General features: G+C 37.8%; 1 protein-coding gene across 1 annotated transcript in view; it reads left to right on the top strand.

Annotated features, from left to right (window-relative positions):
• The window catches only part of LOC145982545 (glycine receptor subunit alpha-1-like), a 115,048-nt gene that overhangs the window by 12,359 nt on the left and 78,955 nt on the right, over positions 1-23,734 (top strand). Inside the window, exon 2 of the mRNA XM_083116000.1 lies at positions 18,730-18,863. Within this exon, the coding sequence (XP_082972126.1) occupies positions 18,730-18,863 (134 nt within the window). The remainder of the gene's footprint in view (positions 1-18,729; positions 18,864-23,734) is intronic.

Raw genomic sequence — 23,734 nt, 5'->3', positions numbered from 1 at the left:
AGTGTCATTCACTATAAAATTAGACAATTTGGTGCTTATCATGTCCATAATTCCAACCTTTTCATTGTAAAAATTGTGGTTGCCAGCATTTTCCTCCCCAGCTATCACCAATAACCTATCTACAAGTTTCCTGACATCATCAACCCACACAAATTCTTTAGGCAGGGTGTTGTATTGTTTGATCCCACTGCCTGTCTTAATTTGTGACCATATGGGCTTGATTAAATTATTGTATTTTGCTCCACTGCTCGACTTGACTCTTTTTTGTGTGGGATCATTGTTCTGGTATAGAGCATCTGATTTTATTAATATTTCTTTGTAATATTCATAATCTTGATCTGTATAGCTGCCAGGCCTTTTGCTAGTCATCAGTTCCCACAATCCAGGTGTTCCGGGGTACTTAACAAAAGCACCTCTTTCTCCGAGACGAGATTCTGAATAAACAATCAGATCATCCCCCATAAATGTTACTCTGAAATTGCCAATTCTATGTATGATGCTACCATCAAGCTCTGTGTCAGCATATAAGCCAAAAACCTCATCTTTATTGTCTTTAGGTGTGGTTAAATATTTTTGAGCAAGAAGACCCAATTCAATAGGATCCTGAGTAGCTTCAATTCTTCTAGGAGCAATAGGACTAGGTGTATGAATACTGGAAAGTGGGGTGAATGGATAATCTAATATGTTCCTTGCAGCTACAGGTACAAGCTCTGTGATCAAATTTTGATTTTGCTCTGTAACAGTTTTAATATTTTTACCTAATTCACTAATAGCATCAATTACAGGCTGTTCTGTTTGTTTGTATTTTTCATAAATTCCTCGGTTCTCTGATTTCCATCCCTTAAATCTTTTTACAAGATAATCTCTTAACTTAAGATCATCAATAATTGGCCTTTTCATGTTTATTTATATATGTTTCAATGTCTAGAAAATTGTTAATTTTATTTCTGTATTTGCCACTATTGGGTGTTCTTGTCATATCAATTGTGACAAACCCATAACTGTCCTGGTTCCAGCACCTGCTGCAAAACTTGGAAAAATCATTGTAGCTCAAGTCCCCACCTACATATTCATCATGTATGTGTTTGAGGTTGGTATGATCCTGATGAAACACACATATAAAATTGCTGTTGTCTCGGATCAGTTGCTTGGGTATTTTTGAAAAAGTCTGTGCCAGGTAGAAGCAATCAATGTTTTTGTGCCGGCCCTGTGTAAAGAAATTTCTAACCTTGTTTTGATTATCCAGTATAATGTCATCAAACACAACAACAGAATTATCGAGACAGTCATGAAGTGGCTTAACATCTGGTTCAAAAGTGGCAATATCCAATCCATCATATAGCTTCATCAGCTGCTGATATTTTAATTGTTCCAAGCTCTTAGAGAAGATATACAAGTGCCTGTTTTTCCAGTCTAACCAGTTGGGTGCCAATAAAAAATTATCAACCATTAGTGTAGTTTTACCACAAGCAGATGGCCCAACAATAAGACACCTAATATTATCAGGCAGCAAGTTGCCATTTCTCTTATTCTGTTGTTCAGGTTCTGGCAGCCTTTTTATAACATCCCAGGTGTTCATATTATTATTTTGTTTGCATCGATCCAGCTGTTTTCCGGATGACCCAGCCATTTGACAAATAACTTGTTGCCTTTTCTGCGGATAATTTTTTCTATGAGATATGTGGCAGGCTGTTTAGTTTTGCTGAGCTCTTGTTCATAGAACCTGCCTTTGAGAATTTCTCCTCGGTGATCCTTTATTATATATGTGTTAAGGGTCCCGGGTTTAACTTGAACCACTGTAAATAATTCAGTGCTCCAGTTTCTTGTAAAGCCTCTTTTGAATAAGTGCCTATATTTGCTGATTCTTACTTGATCACCAATCTTGTATTTGGCCTTTCTTGTTGTTGGCTGGTATTTAGGATAATAAACAGTGCTGATCAATTTTTGCTCATCAGATGAAGTTACTTCAGAGGGTTTCATGTTGATTGTGGAATGGACCGAGTTATTATATTTATGTAGAAGTTCAGGAAGAATATTAATCCATTTATAATTACCTTGGAGGGTAAATTGTTTATACATAAGATTTTTTAAGGTTCTGTTGAATCTCTCTACAATTGAGGCTTTGAGATCACTGTAACTCGAATAATGTTGTATTGACTGGCTTTTAATAAATTGTTGAAACACTGAATTATAAAATTCTTTGCCATTATCTGTTTGCAAATAGCGCGGGGATCTTCCACTCTGATTGATGATTGTCCTGAGGGCTTCTGTAACACATTTTCCAGTCTTGGATTTGAGTGGCACAGCCCAGGCAAATTTTGAAAATGTGTCTAACACAGTGAGTAGATACTTGTAGCCCTTGTTGATTTTGTCTAAGTTTTTCAACTGTCCACTTGCTATTTCAATCAAGTCGCTTTGCCATAAATCATCTATGCCCTTTGTGACTACTGGGAACCTCTTAAAATTATGTCTGGCCTGTCTGTGTAATTCATCAACAATAATTTTTCTAGACATAATATGTAAACAAAAATATTGCAACTATAGGGTGTTCAGCAGCTGAAACTGCAGGATTTTCTAAATATAATTTGTCTCCAATATGTATTTTAAATTCCAAAGAGCCTTCATCTTCAATATAGGCTGTTTCTAATGTATTGGGGTCTGTAAAATCCTCCAATTCTACACTGGTGATTTTTACTTTGTTCTCAGCATTTGTTATTGATAAGGTAGGGTAGTGGTGTGCCTGTGGTTGAAGCCAATATTTGATCTTGATTGGTCTCAATGTGCCCCCAACAAAAAATTGGTAATAAAATTGTGCAGGGGACAGCATATATATTTTGCCACCTGGTGTAAATGGAGAATCATATTCTTTGTTGGGGATGCTGTACAATTCAAGAATTACTGTATGTTTAGGATTTTCAATTATGCCTGTTATTTCTTTTTCTGCTGTGAGCAATCTGCTTGTTACAGATTCAAGGTGCTCATGAATGGTTCTAACAACATCATCATGGCCTGGCTTAATTTATATGTCCACAACAAGTTTTTTGTATTGTTGCACAATTTCTTGTAGCTTGGTGGCAAAAACAGACAGAGCATTTGCTTGATTGGATTCCATGGTCCCTAGCTGTTGCTTGATATTAGCTACAATTTGTTGCAAATTTTCAACAATTGCCAATTTTGAATTTTGAGCAGTAAGATCATGGACCTGTCTTCTGATATCCTCAAACAGGGCATGCAGTTCATTAATATGTTGATTTGTTGGTAGAGTGGCCACTGTCTGAGTGAGATGTTTGATCTCTGCTTGGATATTCTTGATATCTTCTGATTTCAATATGCGATTCACTGCCCTCTTAATATTTTTAAGTTCCTGTGATGTGGGCAAATTTGATACTGTATTTTGCAAAGATTCAAGTGCCAATTTCACATTGTTTAATTCAGAAGCATCAGCCACATTTTGCATAGCATTTTGGAGCAGGGCTATATCTGCCTGAGAGGGTGTTGATTGTTGTAAAATTTCAAGTTTTGTTTGGATATCATCAATCAAGTGATGAAAATGAGATAGTTCAGATTCAGTGTTGAGGTTTTCAAGCTTTGTGATTTGTTGCTGGACACTGACAAGGGTATCTACAATCCCAGGCAATCGGGATTCTAGTACATTTGCCAAATCACTTTGCACTGCTGCTATTGTACCTTCAAGATGGGTTATGGAACTTTGAATTTTTCCAAAATCTTCATATGTTTCAAGTTGCAGCTTAATATTTGCAACACTCCGAGTTATTGCATTCAAAGCATCAGAAGATGGCAAATTGTTCATAAAATTTTCAAGTGTCTCAATTTTTTCTTTAACCTCGGCTATGGCATTGTTCAGAGGGTCCAGATTAGGTATTTGGAGTGACTGAATCTGTTCCTTTAGAGTAGAAATCACTAGATCAAAATCTTCTTGTGATTTTATGCTTTTGACAATTGTTTGGAGCTGTGCCTGGACATTATTTATCTGCTCTTCCAATTGTTGTTTCAATTGCTCAGAGTTGTTAGCCTGGGTCTTAAATTTGGCTTGAAGAGCTGCTACAGCCTCTTCCAAACTTTGAAAATTATCCAATGTGGCCAGGTCAGTATATTTCTGAAGCAGCAATTTGAGTTCAGAATCAATTTTAAGAAGAGGGTCCATGCATTGTGATTGCAAATTTGTAATTTCTAATTGAAGACTGGCATTGAGTGTAGTTTGTAAAGCTTGTAAATCACTTCTTAGTTTCTTGACTCTGACATCAAGCATCAGAATCTCATCACTGTGATCTTCATGTCTTGTATGGCCAAAAATATCATTAGGCATTTTTGATTTAGTGGTTATTTATTATAGAGTATCTGATTCTTAATTCTATAAAAAAGGGTATAAGCTTGTCATATGATCCAGGGACCTCAATATATAAGCAGTCACCAGCAGAAACAGTATAAACAGTGCCAGAAATCATGTTTGAGTGCTTAATTCTATAAATATTTCTCCCTACTGAAATTTTAACATCACCCTCAGGGGTTGTAATAAATTGTAATTGCCCACCTACAGGTAATTGGTAATGATTTAAATTATTGTTAAATATGTACAATGTTTTGCCTGTTTTATCATCAATATCTGTAAGTATGCTGTTCAGATGAATAATTAACAAAGCACTCAGTTTAGACAGCATAGACTGTATATCAGGAGAGGCTTGTGGTGTTGGCAGGTCCATAATACCTTGTTTTTTAAACCCAAATAAGTTCATAGGCATGTTTATTTATTTCAAATCATGCTCTGTAATTGGGCATTGATTCCCATTTTTCAAATCACAATGACCCCATGGTAAAGTATGTATGCCACATGATAAAATGCATCTCTTATCATCATGTGGGTCCAGAGCCACTTTTCTTACAATATTGCTAGTCAATAAGTGATCCACACTCTGAATTCTGGATTCTGAAGTTTTGATTGTGCTACATGATTTGAGGCAATTTTCATAATCTTCAAATTCAAGCTCTTTTTCAACAGTCACTCTGCCAATGCCCTTGGCCTTTTTGGCAACAGCACCACCACATGTCTCAAAACTGTACATCTTGGCCCTTAACCCAGCAAATGCCACAATAACATCACCAAGTGTCTCATCTTTTAACTTGCCAGGCACCTTTTTGTTGTGGGGTTGAATTTTTGTATGTTCACTGGTATCAAAATATTCAAGCAATTCAGGCTGGGAAATATCTTGATAAACATCTTCTGTTTTAATATCAAGAACAAAACTATCCGTGTCCATGTACATCAATTTTACACTATCACCATAAAAAGGTTTCAACACATCATAATACAATTTTAACATATGTAATTTGGCCAATTCCAATATTACAGCCCCACATAAATAGGCTTATCAAACTTAATTTTTGTTTTTTTCATGTTGAAAAGTGCCATATTTTCATCATAAATTCTTCTATAATTGAAATTAGGCTTTGCAATCAATTTTTTGCTCAGGCTGGGGTCAGTAATTATTTTAACATCGGTATGTTTTCTGACATTTTCAATTGTTTTGCCATATACAGAATTGACCATCAATTTAAACAAGGCCTTATCAAATTGGCTCATTGCAGATGTTCGAAGCTCTGTGTTTGTATTAATATATGATTTCAACCATTCTGAGTGCCTGAACCTCAAAACTTTGCCAAGTTTGGTCACTTGAACACCATGATGCATCAGGAACTGGAGGTTTTTGTAATATATGACATAGCCCTGTTTTGGCTCCAGTGTCATCATGAGCTTCTTCTGTTTAGAGCCAGGTGAGCACTGAACCTCAGGAATTGGGGGCAGATCAGAAAATTTGTTGTGTAAATCATCAGGAATTGTCAGATCAACCTCTAAGAAGAGGCCATAGTTACTGTCATCAAAGTCCTGAAGATCTTCAATATTGAAATCTTCAACCCATTCAAGCCCTGCATATGGCAGTTTTTGCATCATGGCATAACCATAGAGGCTGTTTGCATCTACATACAGTATATAATTTGATGGCCGTGCTGGATCATAATCAGGCATATTTTTGTTATTTGCTCTGGCATATCTCTGTGAGCATTGCACCATGCCTCCTCTTATACATTGCTCCATAAACAAGTACATATCTTGATCTTGGATTAGATCCAATTGCTTTTTAGTATTTAAAAACATTGCAGCCCATGCTAGGCCCGGGGCACTGTAAAAATACACTGGGTCCAGCTCATAATTTTGCATGGAAGATTTTCTGAATGCCTGCAATATATCAGCTAAGAGGGTGACATCAAGTTTTAAATATGCCATGTGATAATCACCAAATGTCTGGCATTTTAAATTGTTCCACATCAATTGGGCATGGTGATAATCATCATCAGTGATTCCAGATCCTCTGATTTTGCTGTAAAACTCTTCTTGTGGTGGCAGAGAACACTCATCAAATTTAGAAAAATCTGTAACATAATCATATGGATATACATCCTTCCGCCTAATTAATTTCAGGTCCTGATTTGGAAACAAAGCACTTGTAATTTTGAATTGATCATCAGATAATTGAGTGGCCAGTGTAGCCAGGCTAGCAGATAAAATTCTGTAAGAATCAAGAAATCTTATGTGAATAGGAACACCATTAACTTTAATTATTTTGCTAATAGCAATATATTTCTCATCATTTTCAGCTAAAATATTTAAATTCTACTTCTCAAACCCCTCGTGCCTGATCAGATGATGAAAATCATAATTGGATGCGCCATGGCAAAATATTGGGACAAATTTTGGTGTCTGGATCTTAATATTACAGCTATTACACAGGGCCATTTTGAATTTACCATCTGTATGAGAATGGTGTTTCACCTTGATTTTTGTATCTGAAAATTCAGATTTACATACCGGGCATTTTTCTGCATTGTTGAAATCTTCAATCTGTTTCTCTGTTAAAGGCAACATAGGTTTTGATTTTAATAAGATGTTAGATGCTATGTCATGGCACTCATTTTCTATTCTATGTGCAAATATGTTGATGGCATCTGCTTCCATGTATGAATCTTTTTTACTAACAACACCATCCTGTACAACAACATAATAAAAACTAGAAGGTTCATGTAGCTGGTATGGTGTAATTGAAGATTCTTCAGGATCTGGATTGCAGAATGCAAGAGGTTTGAGATTTGATTCAAAATCACAGACAATATATGCTGGGTGTCCAACAAGGCTTCAAATTTTTTGAATTTGCAATTTTCACTTGGCATTGGCATCACCATATGAACAGGTTTATGATTTTTACAGTATTTTAAATGCTCAATTAACTTATTTTTTGCAATTTCTGCATTCACTTTACAAACCCCTTTTATTATTTTTTTGCCATCAAATACACTTAAACATCTTCTGCACAACTTGAATATTGTATTGGATTTGTCTAGTTGTGTTCTCACTAAAGCTTCAAGATTATGTATCAGAGTGTAATGATATGTGCCATCCCCTTCAATTAAGAGCAGATCAATCGGAACAGCAGAATCATCATCAATTGTACTGATTCTGAGAGGTTCTATCAAGCAATTGCCACGGCCAGTGGAACAAATAAATACATTAATAGATAATTGTTTGCCATTGATATTCCTGGCCTTTTTTTCAAATTTATCAATATTCTGAACAGATATTGGATATTCTAAACCCTTCATTGCTTCATCAAAATCATGTTCATTTTGTTTATAATAACTTATTCTCTCAGGATGCCTTGAAACTGGATACAAAGCAGCTAAAATACACCACAAAAAGCATTTCTCATCATTATTTTTTATATTAACAACGGCTTGTTTGTTTTTAATATTGACAGGTAATGGCAAATATGTAGATCCTTGTAATGGGCTGAATTCAGAAATATTAACATATAACTTGTGTGGAGAGCCGCATAGGCTCCATCCAGACTCTTTTGCTGCAAATTCAGAGTGTTTAATATTCAATTGATCCATCAAACTGCTTATTATTTTGTCTGAATTTGCATTTGAATATACCGGTACAGTTTCTGTTATGTGGGGCTGTGTAAATTTTGTGCCATTTGGCTTCTTATATTGTGCAAACAATTTGAGGGACAGCTTATAAGAGCCATTTTGTGCATTAAGAATTGCCTGCACATCAGGATTTACACTGTTCAAAAAATTCTTAATACCACATCTTGGCTCTGATACAAACCGATAATCTCTTAATTGCCTATTAAAACTGCTATGGATGGGTGCATAGCATGGCTGCTTTGCAGGTCCAGCATTAACAGGTGCTTCATGCTTCCTTTTCAGACCAGATGTAGATGGTTGTGAGGGCAATATTGATGACTGTGCAGAGCAAGTACCTTTATGTTTATATGTGAAATATTCCATGCTATATTTTCTATTGCATTTAGGACATATTTTTGTGGGAGTTCTGTATTTGTCTGGGTTACAAATCCTTTGGTGTCTGGCCCAATTAGAGCTAAATATATTTTTATTGCATTGGTCACAATATTTTTGATTCGGCATTTTTGTTGTTGTTTATTATATACAATTTTCTGGGCTTCAATTCAAAACTTTATACTGAATAAAAAATATCAGTTGGGTTCAGCAGTGTGATTTGTGTGTGTGTGTGTATGTGTATGTGTGTTAATATTTTTAGCTTTGGTATTTATATAAAATTTCTTGGGGTTCAAATCAAAACTCTATACTTATTATGACAGGTTGTAAAGCCAATAGCCTACAAGTGGAAAAAGAGAATAAATATTGATCTATACTGACCTTCCGCAAATACCTGCACGGACATGCATGTCTAGAATAGCAATGACCTAGCACTGTGTTATGTATTGATTTTTGTATAACAGGCTGGGACAGATATAAGCCTGACTCTAAATAAGCAACAAACAAGCTGGATGTAACAAATATCAGGCAAAATATTGTTCAATATACCAGAAATATATTTAATATGAATTAAACCAAACAGACCTGTAAGTATGAGAAGCACTGTAAAAACACATCTGTTCTCCTCAGCCACTCTCACAATACTGGCTGATGCAATTTTGTTTGCACGCAAAGCTTCATTACTCGGGAATTTCTGTAAGCACTGACGCAGAGGAGAATCACTTGAAACATGCAAAGCAAAAATCAATACTACCGTGTCGGGAATTGTACACACTGACACAAAAAAGAATCACTTGAAACATGCAAACATATAATATAAGAAATAAGAGAGTCACGGAGCAATTCTTCTAGAATTGCATTGTTTTAATATTAGATAAGCAAATTGAGCCTGGTGCCCAATTGAACTTAAACCTGAAGTAAATATGTGTGTATGTGTGTGTGTGGGTATGTATATGGGTGTGGGTGGCTTAGTTTTAAGTGTAGCCAAAAAAAATGTCAATTTTTAACAAGTTTATGGACAACAATCTCACAGAAGTGCCTTTTATAAGTGTAGGCAAATCAATTTTAGGTGTGGCCAAAAAACATATCAATTTTTGACAGGATTATGGACAACAATCTCACAGAAGTGCCTTTTATAAGTGTAGGCAAATCAATTTTAGGTGTGGCCAAAAAAAAATATCAAGAGGGGCATATTTTTGACAGGATTATGGACAACAATCTCACAGAAGTGCCTTTTATAAGTGTAGGCAAATCAATCTGAGGGGGCTCTTCATTTCACAGAAAATTCCCGAGGGCATTTTTACAAAAATCTTGGATTAGACAGGGTTCCACACTTGAGCAAAAAGCTCATATGGGCATGTTGAGCTAGTTTTAAGTGTAAGCAAATCTGCTTGAGGGGGCTCTTCATTTCTCGTCCCAGTCCTATATACTTTTATACTACTTATCTCAAAAAACATGATCTATATTTATATTTTCTGAATGTTAGAAAATATTAATATGAGGGACTCCCGAGGGCGTAGTGGTAATTCAATCGCCTTGTATTCAAAGAGTCTCCGGTTCGATTCTAAGTGGAAACACATTGCATAATGGTTCGGATTAGGGATGGGCAAAGGGATCCGGATCCAAAAGTTCCGGATCCGAAAGTTCCGGATCCAAAATTTCTGGATCCGAAAGTTCCGGATCCGAGAGTTTCGTAACTCAATCCCATTATAATATTACGGTTATACGTCAAAACATCGACGCAAAAACATCGACAACAAAAACGTCGCCTACATTTCATCGACAGTACAAAACATCGACAGCACAAAACATCTACAGCACAAAACATCCACAACAAAAACATCGACAAGAAAACATCGACGGCAAAAACATCGACATCAAAAATATCGACGATAAAAACATCGACAGCAAAAACATCGACAGCAAAAACATCGACTACAAAAACATCGACAGCAAAAACATCGACACCAAAAACATCGACATCAAAAACATCGACGACAAAAACATCGACAGCAAAAACATCGACAGCAAAAACATCGACAGCAAAAACATCGACAACCAAAACATCGACACCAAAAACATCGACGACAAAAACATCGACAGCAAAAATATCGACACCAAAAACATCGACACCAAAAACATCGACGGCAAAAACATCGACGACAAAAACATGGACACCAAAAACATCGACGGCAAAAACATCGATTGCAAAAACATCGACACCAAAAACATCGACAGCAAAAACCGCTACTTTTTGTCATTAAAACCGTTAATTTATAATGCAGTCATGTTTTATTATTATTGGAGGAAGGCGGAAAGTAGGAGGAGCAGAGTAGAAAGACGGGGCTGAGTAATAGGGTGGAAAGGTGAGGGGCGTTAAAACTCCAACTCGCCCAGGTGAAATTTATATCTTGATTCGCTTGATGAATAGGATTTAGTGTTATGATAATAGCATCATGAAGCTACAGCTCTTCTTTGATTCGACCAAACATGCCTACATTGGTCGATCTTGTGTTTAGATTTCTTATCATATCAGCCATGGTTGTTGTGCAAGAGCGGTATTTTCATTGATTCGATTATTTCGCGCTGCACGCGCACCTTCTGACATCAAAACAATATTATTATTAGCACCTGATACTTGCCCCAAAGCTCAAACAATGGAATCGTAAACAATGCGAAGTGTCATGTTTCCTTCTGCTTTCTAGCAAGCTGCTTTTATCATAGACGGGATAGTTGTATGTTCGTTATAGTTATTGTGGATGTGGAAGAAATGTTCCTTTATGACTATGGTACGAACCGACTGAGGGCCCCTTTGCTTTACCTCCCCCGCCCACCTTCACACAGCAGACCCCTTGTGGCAGCCACTGGACAGAAGCCTTCAAAACATCGTCTCTCACAAACATCAGGGTTTATCCGCAACTGATATCAATTCTGCCAGTCACACCAGAAGGGTTTCAAGAATTTTTGTCACAAATGTAGATTGTGCATGAAGTGTTTTTAAGAAACAACGTGTTTTATTTTAAAAAAATACACAGCCTTATATGAACTTAAGAAAATAAGGAGAATAATTTAGCTGTAATTTTTTGCTAGTAGTTTGTGTTAGACATAAATATACAGGTTGTCGCCGTACACATAGGCGGATCTAGAACTTGTTTCTGAAATGATGTCCTCCTGCATCCACATATTTATAGGAAATTTTCACTAACACGTATCAGTTCCTCTTTCAAAATTGCTTCAATTTATTTCTTCATATTTTCTTTCAATTCTTCTGATATATGGCTTCCGGTATAAAAGCTTGGTAGCTCGCCACGATGACGTTAAAAATATGTCTGTTTCTTGTGCAAGGCATCGGAGAGATTTCTGAGGAGTATGTTTCAATCGTGTTCCAACGTCGTCTAGTTTATCCTCAGTAAGCACATGCCGTTTTACCTTAACAAGAGCAGACCCTATTTTCCTAAATTTGTTCACAAGTAACAGATCACTGTCTCTGTGTGAAACAGGAACATCTAGGAATTCTGCTGCAAAACGCATTCTATCTTCCCTACAAGAATTCGTAATGACGTAAGAGTCGTATATAAAAATTCGTTGTTTAAAATTGTACGGATAGCGTGGCATTATTATACTGCAGAAAGAACTGGTAATACATAAAACAAAACAATCTAAAACACTTGTTAACAATTTAACATTTCACAAACACGTGCAAACTGGACAACAGCTGTCTGGGTACTGAAGCACGGACGCGTCCAATGTCAAGGTCAGCGTACAGTTGTGGGTTTAAATGCCGGCAGATGTGCTTTAACTTTCCGACGCGCTAGCCGCCGCCCAACGGCCACCTCGGCCGTGAAAGGCAGTGTATAAGTATATTCTTATCGCTAAAAATTCCTTGAGAGAGAAATACGACGTTATGAAATCAAGGAGTTAACAAACTATGAATTAGAAATATTAAAATTTAGCTCAACACCCAGGTAGTCTGGCAATAAGAGTGTTGCCTTGTAACCAAGTGTACCCGTGTTCGATCCCTGGTGGGGGTACATTTCATTAAGTGGCTCGAATTCCACTATAAAATACTGCAATTTGAGCAAAAGTCAGCACGCTTGGGCAAGTTAATGGTCTTCGGAGTCTTAGGAGTATGCCTACATTCCCCAAGCGTGCTGATTTTTGCACCATATTGCAGTATTTAGTTGGTTGGATTTATATTAACCTCATTTCTGAGGTTAGAAAATAATTTGTGCACTGTCATAGTAGCCCATTTCGATTCCAGCATGTGAAAGCAGAAGAGCTACACGTGAAGAGAATATTAAAATTATGATTTATTAATTTCTAAATTAAAGGAAAGCTTCACTAAGGACAGTAAATGATGTGTTAATTGGATTTGGCCGTTTCAATTCAGAAAGTTCCGATTTTATGAACTACGGAAAGCTACAATCTTCCGCCGCTCACTACTGTTGTGATATGGAAGGGAATTAGCAATAAGAACCCTTCAGCAACTGCTTGCAATGGTTGAAACGTTCAAATTTGCCTTTACCGAACTTTATAAGCTTTGTGTTATTCATTAACAGTTAAATGCAGTGGAGGCGATTGGGTTACAAAACTTTGGGGTGGGGGCAAGAACAATTTACTTTCTCTTCGTACATACGGTTTAGCATAATGCGGGGGCAAAATCGGCAAAAAGTGTGTGTGTGGGGGGGGCATCTGCACCCCCATGCCAACCTAATCGCCGCCACTGCACTAATCGAGAATCAAAAAGTTGTTCCATCCCATAAAAATAATATCCAGGACTATTTTGTTAAATAACTGTTACATTTGAGGGAATAAATACAGCACTCAACCTCCAGTTACCAATCCCATTACGAAGGTAACCCATGATTTGCTGCAAAGTAGAAAAATGTTCTTTCACATTTAACTAGTGGCGGAGATTATGGGGGCGTGGGGAGGCAGTTGCACCACCCCATACATTTTGCCACATTTTCTCTCGCACTATGCTAAACCTTATGTACCAAGGGAAAGTAAACTGTCCTTGTCCTCCCCCCCCACCAGTTTTGGAAACCAATCGCCGCCACATTTAGACATCATTTTCCCACGTATTATCTATTTTTTTGTTTGACGAGGAATTTCTCTATCCAAGTTCATGGGCGTAACTTGGAATCTAACTTTAGGGGGGCACAATCGAACTTGCCGCTTAACTTTTTTGGGGAGGATTCAAAAGTTTTCTAGGCCATAAAAATAGCGTCCAAGATTATTTTTATTTTGTGAAACAACTGCCACATTTGTGAAATCATAAAAATTGCTCCTCTGGCCCGAAGAGGGGAATAAAAGTACCATTGATATGTAAATTTTAATAAACCTGAAAATTTTAGACTGTCAATGCTCCCCTTGCTTCCGCTATTCTCATTTGCGAAAGCAGTCCTCTTCTATTGCCTTTACTTCAGTTACTTTTGTATTTGAGACTATTTCCTGATGTCAAATATTTATGGAAAGAATTTATGACTGTCGTAGCATTCGCACAGCAAGCCCATCTTGTTACAGATAGGATCCTTAAAGGAATAAGTTTCTATCCTGATTCTCTTAAGATGCTTTCGAATATACCATGCCTTGTTGGACTACTTGCAATCAGGGACGCCGACTTGTCAAAATTATTGGGGGGGGGGGGGGCTCTGATCACTGAAATAAATGAATGAATGACTCACTCCCTCCTTTTTTTAAAAATAAGAATTACGTCTTCGTATAGCAGTTTTTAAGCAGCTATTATATTTCTCATGCAAATGAAATGTAACATGAAAAACGTTTAGAAAATGTTTCGAAGTCTCTTTATGTCTTTTGTGTCTGCTCATTTGTTTTTTAGATAACAATTAACATTTTTATTGAAAAGTATGTATTTACATTAAGAGACCAACTTAACAGTTTTATGCGGGCCTCGGTAGCCGAGCGTGTTGGGTGGTCGACTCAACTCGCTTTGATCCAGAGGTCTCGGGTTCGAGTCCCGCCGAGGGCATGGGTGTGTTTTAATGTCCGCAACAGACATGTGACGGGTTGAAAATAACCCATAAAATAACGAATATTTACAATAATTAACAGTTTTATTTAATTATTTACATAAATGCTAACACAAATCGCAGGAAAATAGTTTTACTTTTTTGTTCTTGCTACAATATTTTGATTTTTAAATTTAATTTTACAATAATAAAAAAATAGCATGTACACTAAGATATAAAGTGACATACACAACAAAAACATATGAACATGATTTTAAAATAAAGCAAAAGTTGCTCTACGCACTGGATTATTTTTTTATGAACTCATTAACGTGCGATCTCAGGTCCAAATTATCAAGCACAGTTTGATGTATGTGGACTACCGCTAACCTGCTTAGTCTCTTCTGCCCCATTGTAGATCTCAAATATGTCTTTAGTCGGCTAATAGCACTGAATGACCTTTCGGCTGTGACTGTCGTCACTGGCACAGTGCGGAGGATCATCATGAATTATTCTCCTGGAGGGTGCTGTCTTCCAACAGAAACTTCCTTATGTCACGCATGGTAGTTAGAACCACTTTCTTCTGTTTGGCAATATCACCAAGCATGGACATGTGTATGGAGAGCCTATCGGCAACCAAATCTTGGCGAAAGAATTCTCGCGTTTGCTGAAAGTTTGTTGTGCAACTGTTCACAGCTGAGATGCATGCTTTCTCTACAGCTGTTACTTTTTGTAGTCCTGTAGATTCATGTCCTTGTTTAACACATGATTTTGCTGTATCACACACGTCAGTGTATATTGATTTATAATACTATTTTGGAGTGTAGAACTTGCGAGGTTTGGCAGCATCAGATTTTTCAAGTCTCTTAGGGTCATGACGTTGCTGGGGCAATTCTGGCTCATCAACGAGGCTGGGTTTGCCCTCTGTGCATTTCTGCCAGAACTGCTCAAAACACATTCGCTTTTCTTGAAAGATGTCAGTCAAGTTTTTATTCCACTTATGTAGCACCAATGCGTGGAGACTGAATCTTACAGTTTACCTCTTCTATTGGACCCATCACATTGCAGTAGAGGGAGAGAAAGAAAAATGTCTTGAAGTGAAGCATTGTCTCCAGGTATCCAGCACATTTTAATGCTGCGTCAGTAGAATCTTCTTCAGAAAATCAAGAAAATTGAGAAGGTTTTCATTGTTCCTTAAGATCTCTTGCATACTGGAGGCTCTCAACGTCCAGCGACGAGGGCAGAGAGAAGAAAAATAATACATTAGATCCTCTTAAGCAAAATTATTTGGGGGCTCTGCCCCCACATCATTAACATTGGGAAGGTTCGAGCCCCCCTAAGCCCCATAGAGGCGGCGCCTATGCTTGCAATTAAGCTATATATGTATTGCATTATTAAAAAAAGATCACACTGTTTAAATTATATGTGACTTTAAATTAATCTCTCAGGTTCAGATTCGAAACAACTACACATATATAAACACAATGTATATATTTAATCGTAATAATTGAGGATTTGGTGTTTTAGACCTTTAATTTAACATATATTAAGAGCCTGGTCTCTGGCACCGTGAGCGATCAACAAGGTAATTTTTCTCGTGTGACCCACGAAGGGTTAATCGGAACTGAACCTATAGTTTAAATAATCCATACCACTGTGCAACTTTCCTCCACCGGGGATCGAACCTCGGACCCCTTGATTCAAATACAACAGCGGTACTGATACACAGTGAAGGCGCTTCGTCGTGCGACACCCGGGGAAAATGTCTGGAGAGGAATGGGGCAATTCAATATTGCAAGGGGGCAGTTATATTACTTGCACAAGGTGTGTACCAGTGCATGAACCGAAAGAAAGTCACTACGGAAAAGTCAAGTTGTATATTGGTCATTTCGGTCTCCTGCGTGTAATAAACAAGGAATAACAATAGCCGGTGGTCTTTTCATCTTTCACACGGAGGAGCCTTCCTTTTCCTTTCCCCCGACCACAAACGATGACGGCGAGAAGTGATAAATAGTTACCAGAAACTAAACAATCACGTTCACTGCGCAGTCTCATTGTTTGTAATTTTATCAATAATAATAATAATAATAATAATAATAATAACGTCTTTATTGAGAGGGCGTGTTTCGGCCTCGCGGACCGTTCTTACAACAATGACCATTATACATTGGTAATATGGTAGCACTATAAGTTGGCAACTTGAGTTCGCTCATTACACATTGTTCGTTTCACTGAAACACTTTATAATTTAGGGCAGCCCATCTCAAAATATTCTGGATTAGATCTGAATTCATTAGTGTGAAAAACTTTGTAAAAAATGATTTTCCCGTCGATGTTTTCGGTGTCAATGTTTTTACCGTCGATGTTTTTGGCGTCGATGTTTTTGCCGTCGATGTTTTTGCCGTCGATGTTCTTGGTGTCGATGTTTTTACCGTCTGTTTTTGGCGTTGATGTTTTTGCCGTCAATGTTTTTACCGTCCACGTTTTTGATGTCGATGCTTTTATCGTCGATGTTTTTGGTGTCGATGTTTTTGATGTCGATGTTTTTACCGTCGATGTTTTTGCCGTCGATGTTTTTGCCGTCGATGTTTTTACAGTCGATGCTTTTGCCGTCGATGTTTTTACCGTCGATGTTTTTGCCGTCGATGTTTTTGATGTCGATGTTTTCGCCGTCGATGTTTTTGGTGTCGATGTTTTTGCCGTCGATGTTTTTGATGTCGATGTTTTTGATGTCGATGTTTTTGATGTCGATGTTCTTGGTGTCGATGTTTATGATGTCGATGTTTTTACCATCGATGTTTTTGGTGTCGATGTTTTTGATGTCGATGTTTTTGCCGTCGATGTTTTTGGTGTCGATGTTTTTGATGTCGATGTTTTTGATGTCGATGTTTTTACCGTCGATGTTTTTGGTGTCGATGTTTTTGATGTCGATGTTTTTGCCGTCGATGTTTTTGGCGTCGATGTTTTTGATGTCGATGTTCTTGCCGTCGATGTTTTTGGTGTCGATGTTTTTGCCGTCGATGTTTTTGATGTTGATGTTTTTGATGTCGATGTTTTTGATGTCGATGTTTTTGGTGTCGATGTTTTTGATGTCGATGTTTTTGCCGTCGATGTTTTTGGTGTCGATGTTTTTGATGTCGATGTTTTTACCGTCGATGTTTTTGGTATCGATGTTTTTGATGTCGATGTTTTTGCCGTCGATGTTTTTGGCGTCGATGTTTTTGATGTCGATGTTTTTGCCGTCGATGTTTTTGGTGTCGATGTTTTTGCCGTCGATGTTTTTGATGTCGATGTTTTTACCGTCGATGTTTTTGGTGTCGATGTTTTTGGTGTCGATGTTTTTGATGTCGATGTTTTTGATGTCGATGTTTTTACCGTCGATGTTTATGCCGTCGATGTTTTTACCGTCGATGTTTTTGCCGTCGATGTTTTTGGCGTCGATGTTTTTACCATCGATGATTTTGCCGTCGATGTTTTTGATATCGATGTTTTTACCGCCGATGTTTTTGGTGTCGATGTTTTTGATGTCGATGTTTTTGATGTCGATGTTTTTACCGCCGATGTTTATGCCGTCGATGTTTTTACCGTCGATGTTTTTGCCGTCGATGTTTTTGGCGTCGATGTTTTTGCCGTCGATGATTTTGCCGTCGATGTTTTGTGCTGTAGATGTTTTGTGCTGTCGATGTTTTGTGCTGTCGATGTTTTGTACCGTCGATGTTTTGTACCGTCGATGATTTGACGCTACGCCTAATATTACCACACCTTAAAAGGTATTATGATGAAACCTTTAACACATTTAACAAGATAGAAGTGTTATACAAAAATTATACAATTGTTCTACAGCTACAGTTTTAAAAATGAAAATAAAACATTATAATAAATGCAGTGTGTATAATTACAAAGTTTAAGCCTAACTAAGTGTATTAATTTCAAATCGTGCACGCGCGCGCGCACGCACACACACACACACTATATATATATATATATATATATATATATATATATATATATATATATATATATATATATATATATATGTATGTATGTATGTATATTAGCAGGTAACAATATGTTATAAACACATTCTTACTTCCCAAAGAAGCGCTCATGTGGGATGGCCAAACGGATACGGATCCGAAAGTTCTGTATCCACGGATCCGGAACCAAAAATTCCGGATCCGAAAAATTTTAGAATCCGGATCCGGATCTGGCCATCCCTAGTTCGGATACCACTTTAAACTGTAGATCCAGTCCAGATCCTATCTGAGCATAAATTGTACTTAAAACAAACTTCACCCTTGGAAATAAAAAAATCTAACTATCGTCTTTTGAGAGGAACCGCATCGATAGGTGGATAAAAGTCTTCATTATTTTTATTTGACAGATTGAGGAGTAGCACTGGAATTCCATGGTTCTCCGTGCAGTTCCTCATCGTTTTCTCGCCAGTTGGAATAGCTGGAAAGTTCTTCAGCCTCCCAGAAGGCTACGACAAATACGAAATGCCAAACAAATTTCAAGGTACTGGGCGCATCCATTTTATAAGTTTATATGTTATGTGTTTCGTGTTAGACAAGTAGTAACATAGATGAAAGGTACGGGTGTTGGTTTGCTTCTATTGAAATAACTAATTAATTGCGTTTAATCGTCAGTCAAATGTTATGTTTACGAAATCAAAATACACATCAGAGCATTAAAAAATATTTTGATCCATTATATTGCTAAACTCTATGTGATACTATTTTATGAATCTGACGGGCAATGTAAACTACGCCTAGATGATGTGCAGATGTAAACTTGAAGTTTATGTGCACAATGATGCCACCAGGAATTTAGTAAGTACAGAGTATTAACTTTAAAAAGAGTATTCTCTTTTTTTATTTATTCTTTTAAAGAAATAAATTATCTCTATATCGTGCAGTCCTTTCCTGCATTTAACTTTTTTTCGGGGGGATTTGGAATAAAGGAGGGGAGTTATGACACCCACCAATTCCCCAGGAAGTGCCGGATCTACAAGCCGCAAAACGCCTCAGTGCGGGGGGGGGGGAGTCAAGTAAACCTCTAGGGGGCTCACTTAGCCATTGACATAGTAGAGGGTTCGCGTATGTAAAAAATAAACGTAGAGAAACGAATACAATATATATGTACAGGTAAAGGCAAAGTTAAAATTCCCTGTGCTAAAAACACCGTGTCATGAAGGCACAATTAGGGTATGTGGGGGTAGGACCCCACATATTTTCGATGTCGGCCATCTTGGAGGTGATGTGATCAGCACCAAGCTGCGGCCGCCTTTACCCCCTTCCCTCCCGCGCACCATTTCATCTTAGGCTGGGTGGGCCCCTAGAGCCGCTGTTTGTGAGGACAAAGTCGTAAAACTTCCGTCTCTAGATCATCTACCCCTGGTTTTCCGCGGGGCAGTCATACTAGAATCAAATCAGGCTGGAATTTCTCTTTTAAATCATAGTTGCCGTCATATTTTATTTTCAAGAATTCTGTTTATTTTCAAGACATTCACTCTGAAAGACGCGTGTGTTTGGAATCCTGTGCTTTTCTCCGTGCTACATGGGAATAATAATTCAAATTATTATTATTATTAGTAGTAGTAGCATAGAATAGTTAGGTGGTGGTGGTGGTGGTGGTGGTAGTAGTATTAGTAGTAGTAGTATTGTTGGAGATCTTTGACTGTGATAAATTGGCCATTTTTAATTTTTTCCACAGAATTTTTCATAATATTTCAAAAGCTCAAGGGGGGGTTTAAACCCCGTAACCCCCTTGCGTACGCCACTGGTGTTTAGTACACTCGGTTTCTTCATAGTGCAAGTGCGTTATACCAGCTGGGTGTTTATTGCTTTGGCCGTTGACGTAAAAATCTTCAATTTGCGTGTAAAATATATTTTCGGAAGGTAAAGGGCAACCGTGCTGTATATGTGATGATTGCATGTGATGATGATTTGTAATTCACCGTTCCAGTTCCCCTACGTCTTGCGGAAGTGGAGGAACATGCATTTGGATCTTCAAAAAAACCCATAGAAAGGGGGGGGGGGGATGTAATTGTAAGGTCCGAAGAGCGGTGGAACCACGTAAGAAGTGCGTCGTATTTTTTAACTCAGTTCAACCCTGCTTCACGGATCTTGCACCCTTTTTTCCTTTGGAGGTTTTGGAAAGACCAATTATATGACCCCTTCTTTCCCAAGAGGTAGATGAACTGAAAAGGTGCAATTTCGCTGGTTACAGCTGAAATACTCAACTGCGTGTAGCGGGAACTGCAAAGTCGTGTGACCGTATTCCGTGATACAAACGGCGCCTGTTTAGAGTACTTATGAGGAAATCACAAGTAACACATCAGAAAAAATAACTTCCAGGGTTTCTGTAATTATTGTATTGCGGTGTCTTCAATAATTAGCATATACGTAATTGTAAAAGTGTTACTTTCTTTGTGATTTACCTTGCATAACAAAATTCATAAATGACAAAATCAGCATCTATCCCTGTATGTATACAGAAATGTCAGATAGGTACAATTGTGGGAAATTTATCAACAATCTTGTAATGACCTGGACATTACATTGTAATTCTTTTTAATGCACTTAAAATATTGTGTTTGTTCGGTTTTTAAGTTTGAAAATATTTATGATGTCATAGATGTCAGATAGAAAATAAACTAACATTGATGTGCCAGGACCTGGCAACATTTAGAAAACTGGGAGATTTATTAACAATCTCATACCACAATAGGGTCATTCCACCAAGGTTATTACAAGTATAGGTTGGGCCAATCCGTTGTTTACTCGTGATGACGAAACGACGGTAAGAGGTGAATTTATCCATGAAATGAATTCCAAATTTATGCGCTAGTGTTGCACTATGCAGATAGGAAACCATGCAAGAAACTGAACTACAGCGCCTAGAATAACGTAGTGTGGAAAACGGCATGCTTCTGCGCTCTCAGGCTGGTTCCACCCGAAAATGATACCGCTAGAGGCGCTGGTGTCGGTACACGTGCTAGGCATTCGTCTGCTTATAATGGAAGTAAATGGAGTTTTCGCTGCAACGTCTGATTCTTTTACATGAAGCATTTCTATGAATGTGATAATTGCTATGATATTTGGTACAGTGGTCGCGAAGATATTAACGAACATTCTAGACAGTCGACCACGTCCTGTTATCGTCATACTTTCGTTAATAATACGAGAGAAAAAAATACGCGTGGAATGCTCTTGGCAACTAATGTTTGTGTATGAATTAGGTTCATTATTATTATCATCATCATCATTTCTTTTAAAGATATACACACTGAAGCATTTGTATTTTTGATATTTACTGTCTCTTTTCTTCTGCTTTAAACTAATCGCGGCGATGATGATAATGATGATTGCATGAAACGACAAGGGGAACCCCACAAAACTTTCTTAGTGCCATCGACATGAGTGTAAGGCAACTTTCAAACCAATGGGACAAGCGACACGGGATGTTCACACTGTCACACTAGTGACACACACTTCCAGATTGTAAAATAGCATTCATTGCACATGAGGGTCCCAACTAAGTGACAAGCGACATGGTGCCTTCAGTCTATTAGCAAGCGTTGCTTGCGAACAACAGATAGGCGACACGATAAATCGCACATTACAACAACAGATCTAGGCGACACGATAAGCCACACGTGTCGCTTTGTCGCTTCTGCGTCGCTCAAACTGGGCCATTTCCTCAATAGCTTGCAACATGTTGCCGTGGTTTGTTGTTCGCGCATACGCGATGCAATGAGTGTCTTGCTTTAGTGAGATTGCGCACCAAAGCGACAAGCGGCACGCGACACTTATCGCTTGAGGTTTTCACCAACCGAACGCTGGCCTGTGCTTCCCGTCATGCCGCTACGATGTGAAATGTTGCTCTTGATTGGCTCCTTCCCAAGCAACATGTGTCACTTCGGTATGAAAGTTGCCTTGGACCAAATGACCCGTGTCGCTTTGGTGTGAAATCCTCGTATCGTTTGTCGCTTTGGTGTAAAATCTCCTTGAGGAAACGGTGGAGTCAGAGCTTTTGTCCCTACGGTTCGAAAGGCTGTATTGATTTCCGACTGCTCGCTTTCAAGCGACATTTGTGGTTTGTCGCCTCGGTATGAAATATCTCTCAGGATACTATTTATATTCTAATAACATAGAAAAATAAACTCTAATACACAGTCCAAGACCTGACGTCCGGAATCACATTGCGATGTTTCTTTCTTCTTGTGTTACGCACGCATGCTATTTATTTATTAATTTTATTTTACTTTTCTTTCCAAATTAATGCCATTTCTTGACTGCAAATCACTCCACAAATATAACTGTTTCCATCAATTCACTTACCGCCTTTCTAGAGAAACAAATCTACAATATATTCCAAAAACTAACTAAGCCGCATTACTTTCATAACAAAATTAGCACGTGTGTCGATCGCACTGCCATCTACTTGTCATCGCCTCGGGGAACCAGTTTCTTGGGTCGTTTTCCACACTACGTTATTCAAGGCGCTGTAACTGAACACACGAAATCGAGTACACAAATGAGCATTTCCACCCATTTACATTTTGTGGCTTCAGACAAATTGAAAATAAATATAGATAGTTACTTATTGTTATGCGGGACAGAATATTATTCATCGGAACGGGAATTTTTTTTAAATCCCGACATTCGGGACGGGAAATATTCGCAATTTCTCGACTAGTCGGGAAATCTCAAATTCTCATTTTCACCTTAAGTGATTTTCTTTGCATTTCTGGAATGAAAACTAACAATTTCCGATAAGTTCCAGACACTTGTAATGCAGAAAACGTCAAGAATTAATACCGTTTTAAAATGACCATTCGGTATTTCCCGACTGCTCGGGATCCAGAAAAGTAGGGAAGTCATTTGCTGTAGTCGGGATAGGGACGGAATTTTTCTTTCCGATCCCGGTCCCGACTTTTCGAGATACCACACACCACTTGTTATTTATTTATTTTAGTTCAGCACAAGATACATCTTCCAAGTACGTTGAACATAATATATACGTTATATACGTTTTTCAAAAGGATTCTTCGGTCACCGAGCTTTGGATTCGTGTGGAAACGCTAACGTGAATCATGCTAATGCTAGAATCTGCAGTGCGCATTTCTGCCCAGAAGATTATGTACGTAATCTGAAAAGTCAACTTTTAGGTTTACATCGAAGAAAGATCCTTAAGCAAGATGCCTTCGACTCCTTATTATGAGCAGGAATGTAGGGAGTATAATCCTGGTAAATACTTCACCTACCATTTCTTTGCCATTGGTGTACAATTCTCTCTCGCTTTTTCCCTACATATTCACATAAAGCAATAAAAATATAAACTGCTAACTTTTCATTCCATTTTGGTTATTTATTAAACGGTAC

This window comes from Lepisma saccharinum, unplaced genomic scaffold (genome assembly GCF_977018435.1).
Source record: "Lepisma saccharinum unplaced genomic scaffold, izLepSacc3.1 HAP1_SCAFFOLD_247, whole genome shotgun sequence".
Lineage (NCBI taxonomy): Eukaryota > Metazoa > Arthropoda > Insecta > Zygentoma > Lepismatidae > Lepisma > Lepisma saccharinum.
The sequence above is the reverse complement of the archived record's forward strand: the minus strand, read 5'-3'. Positions and strand labels throughout refer to the sequence as shown.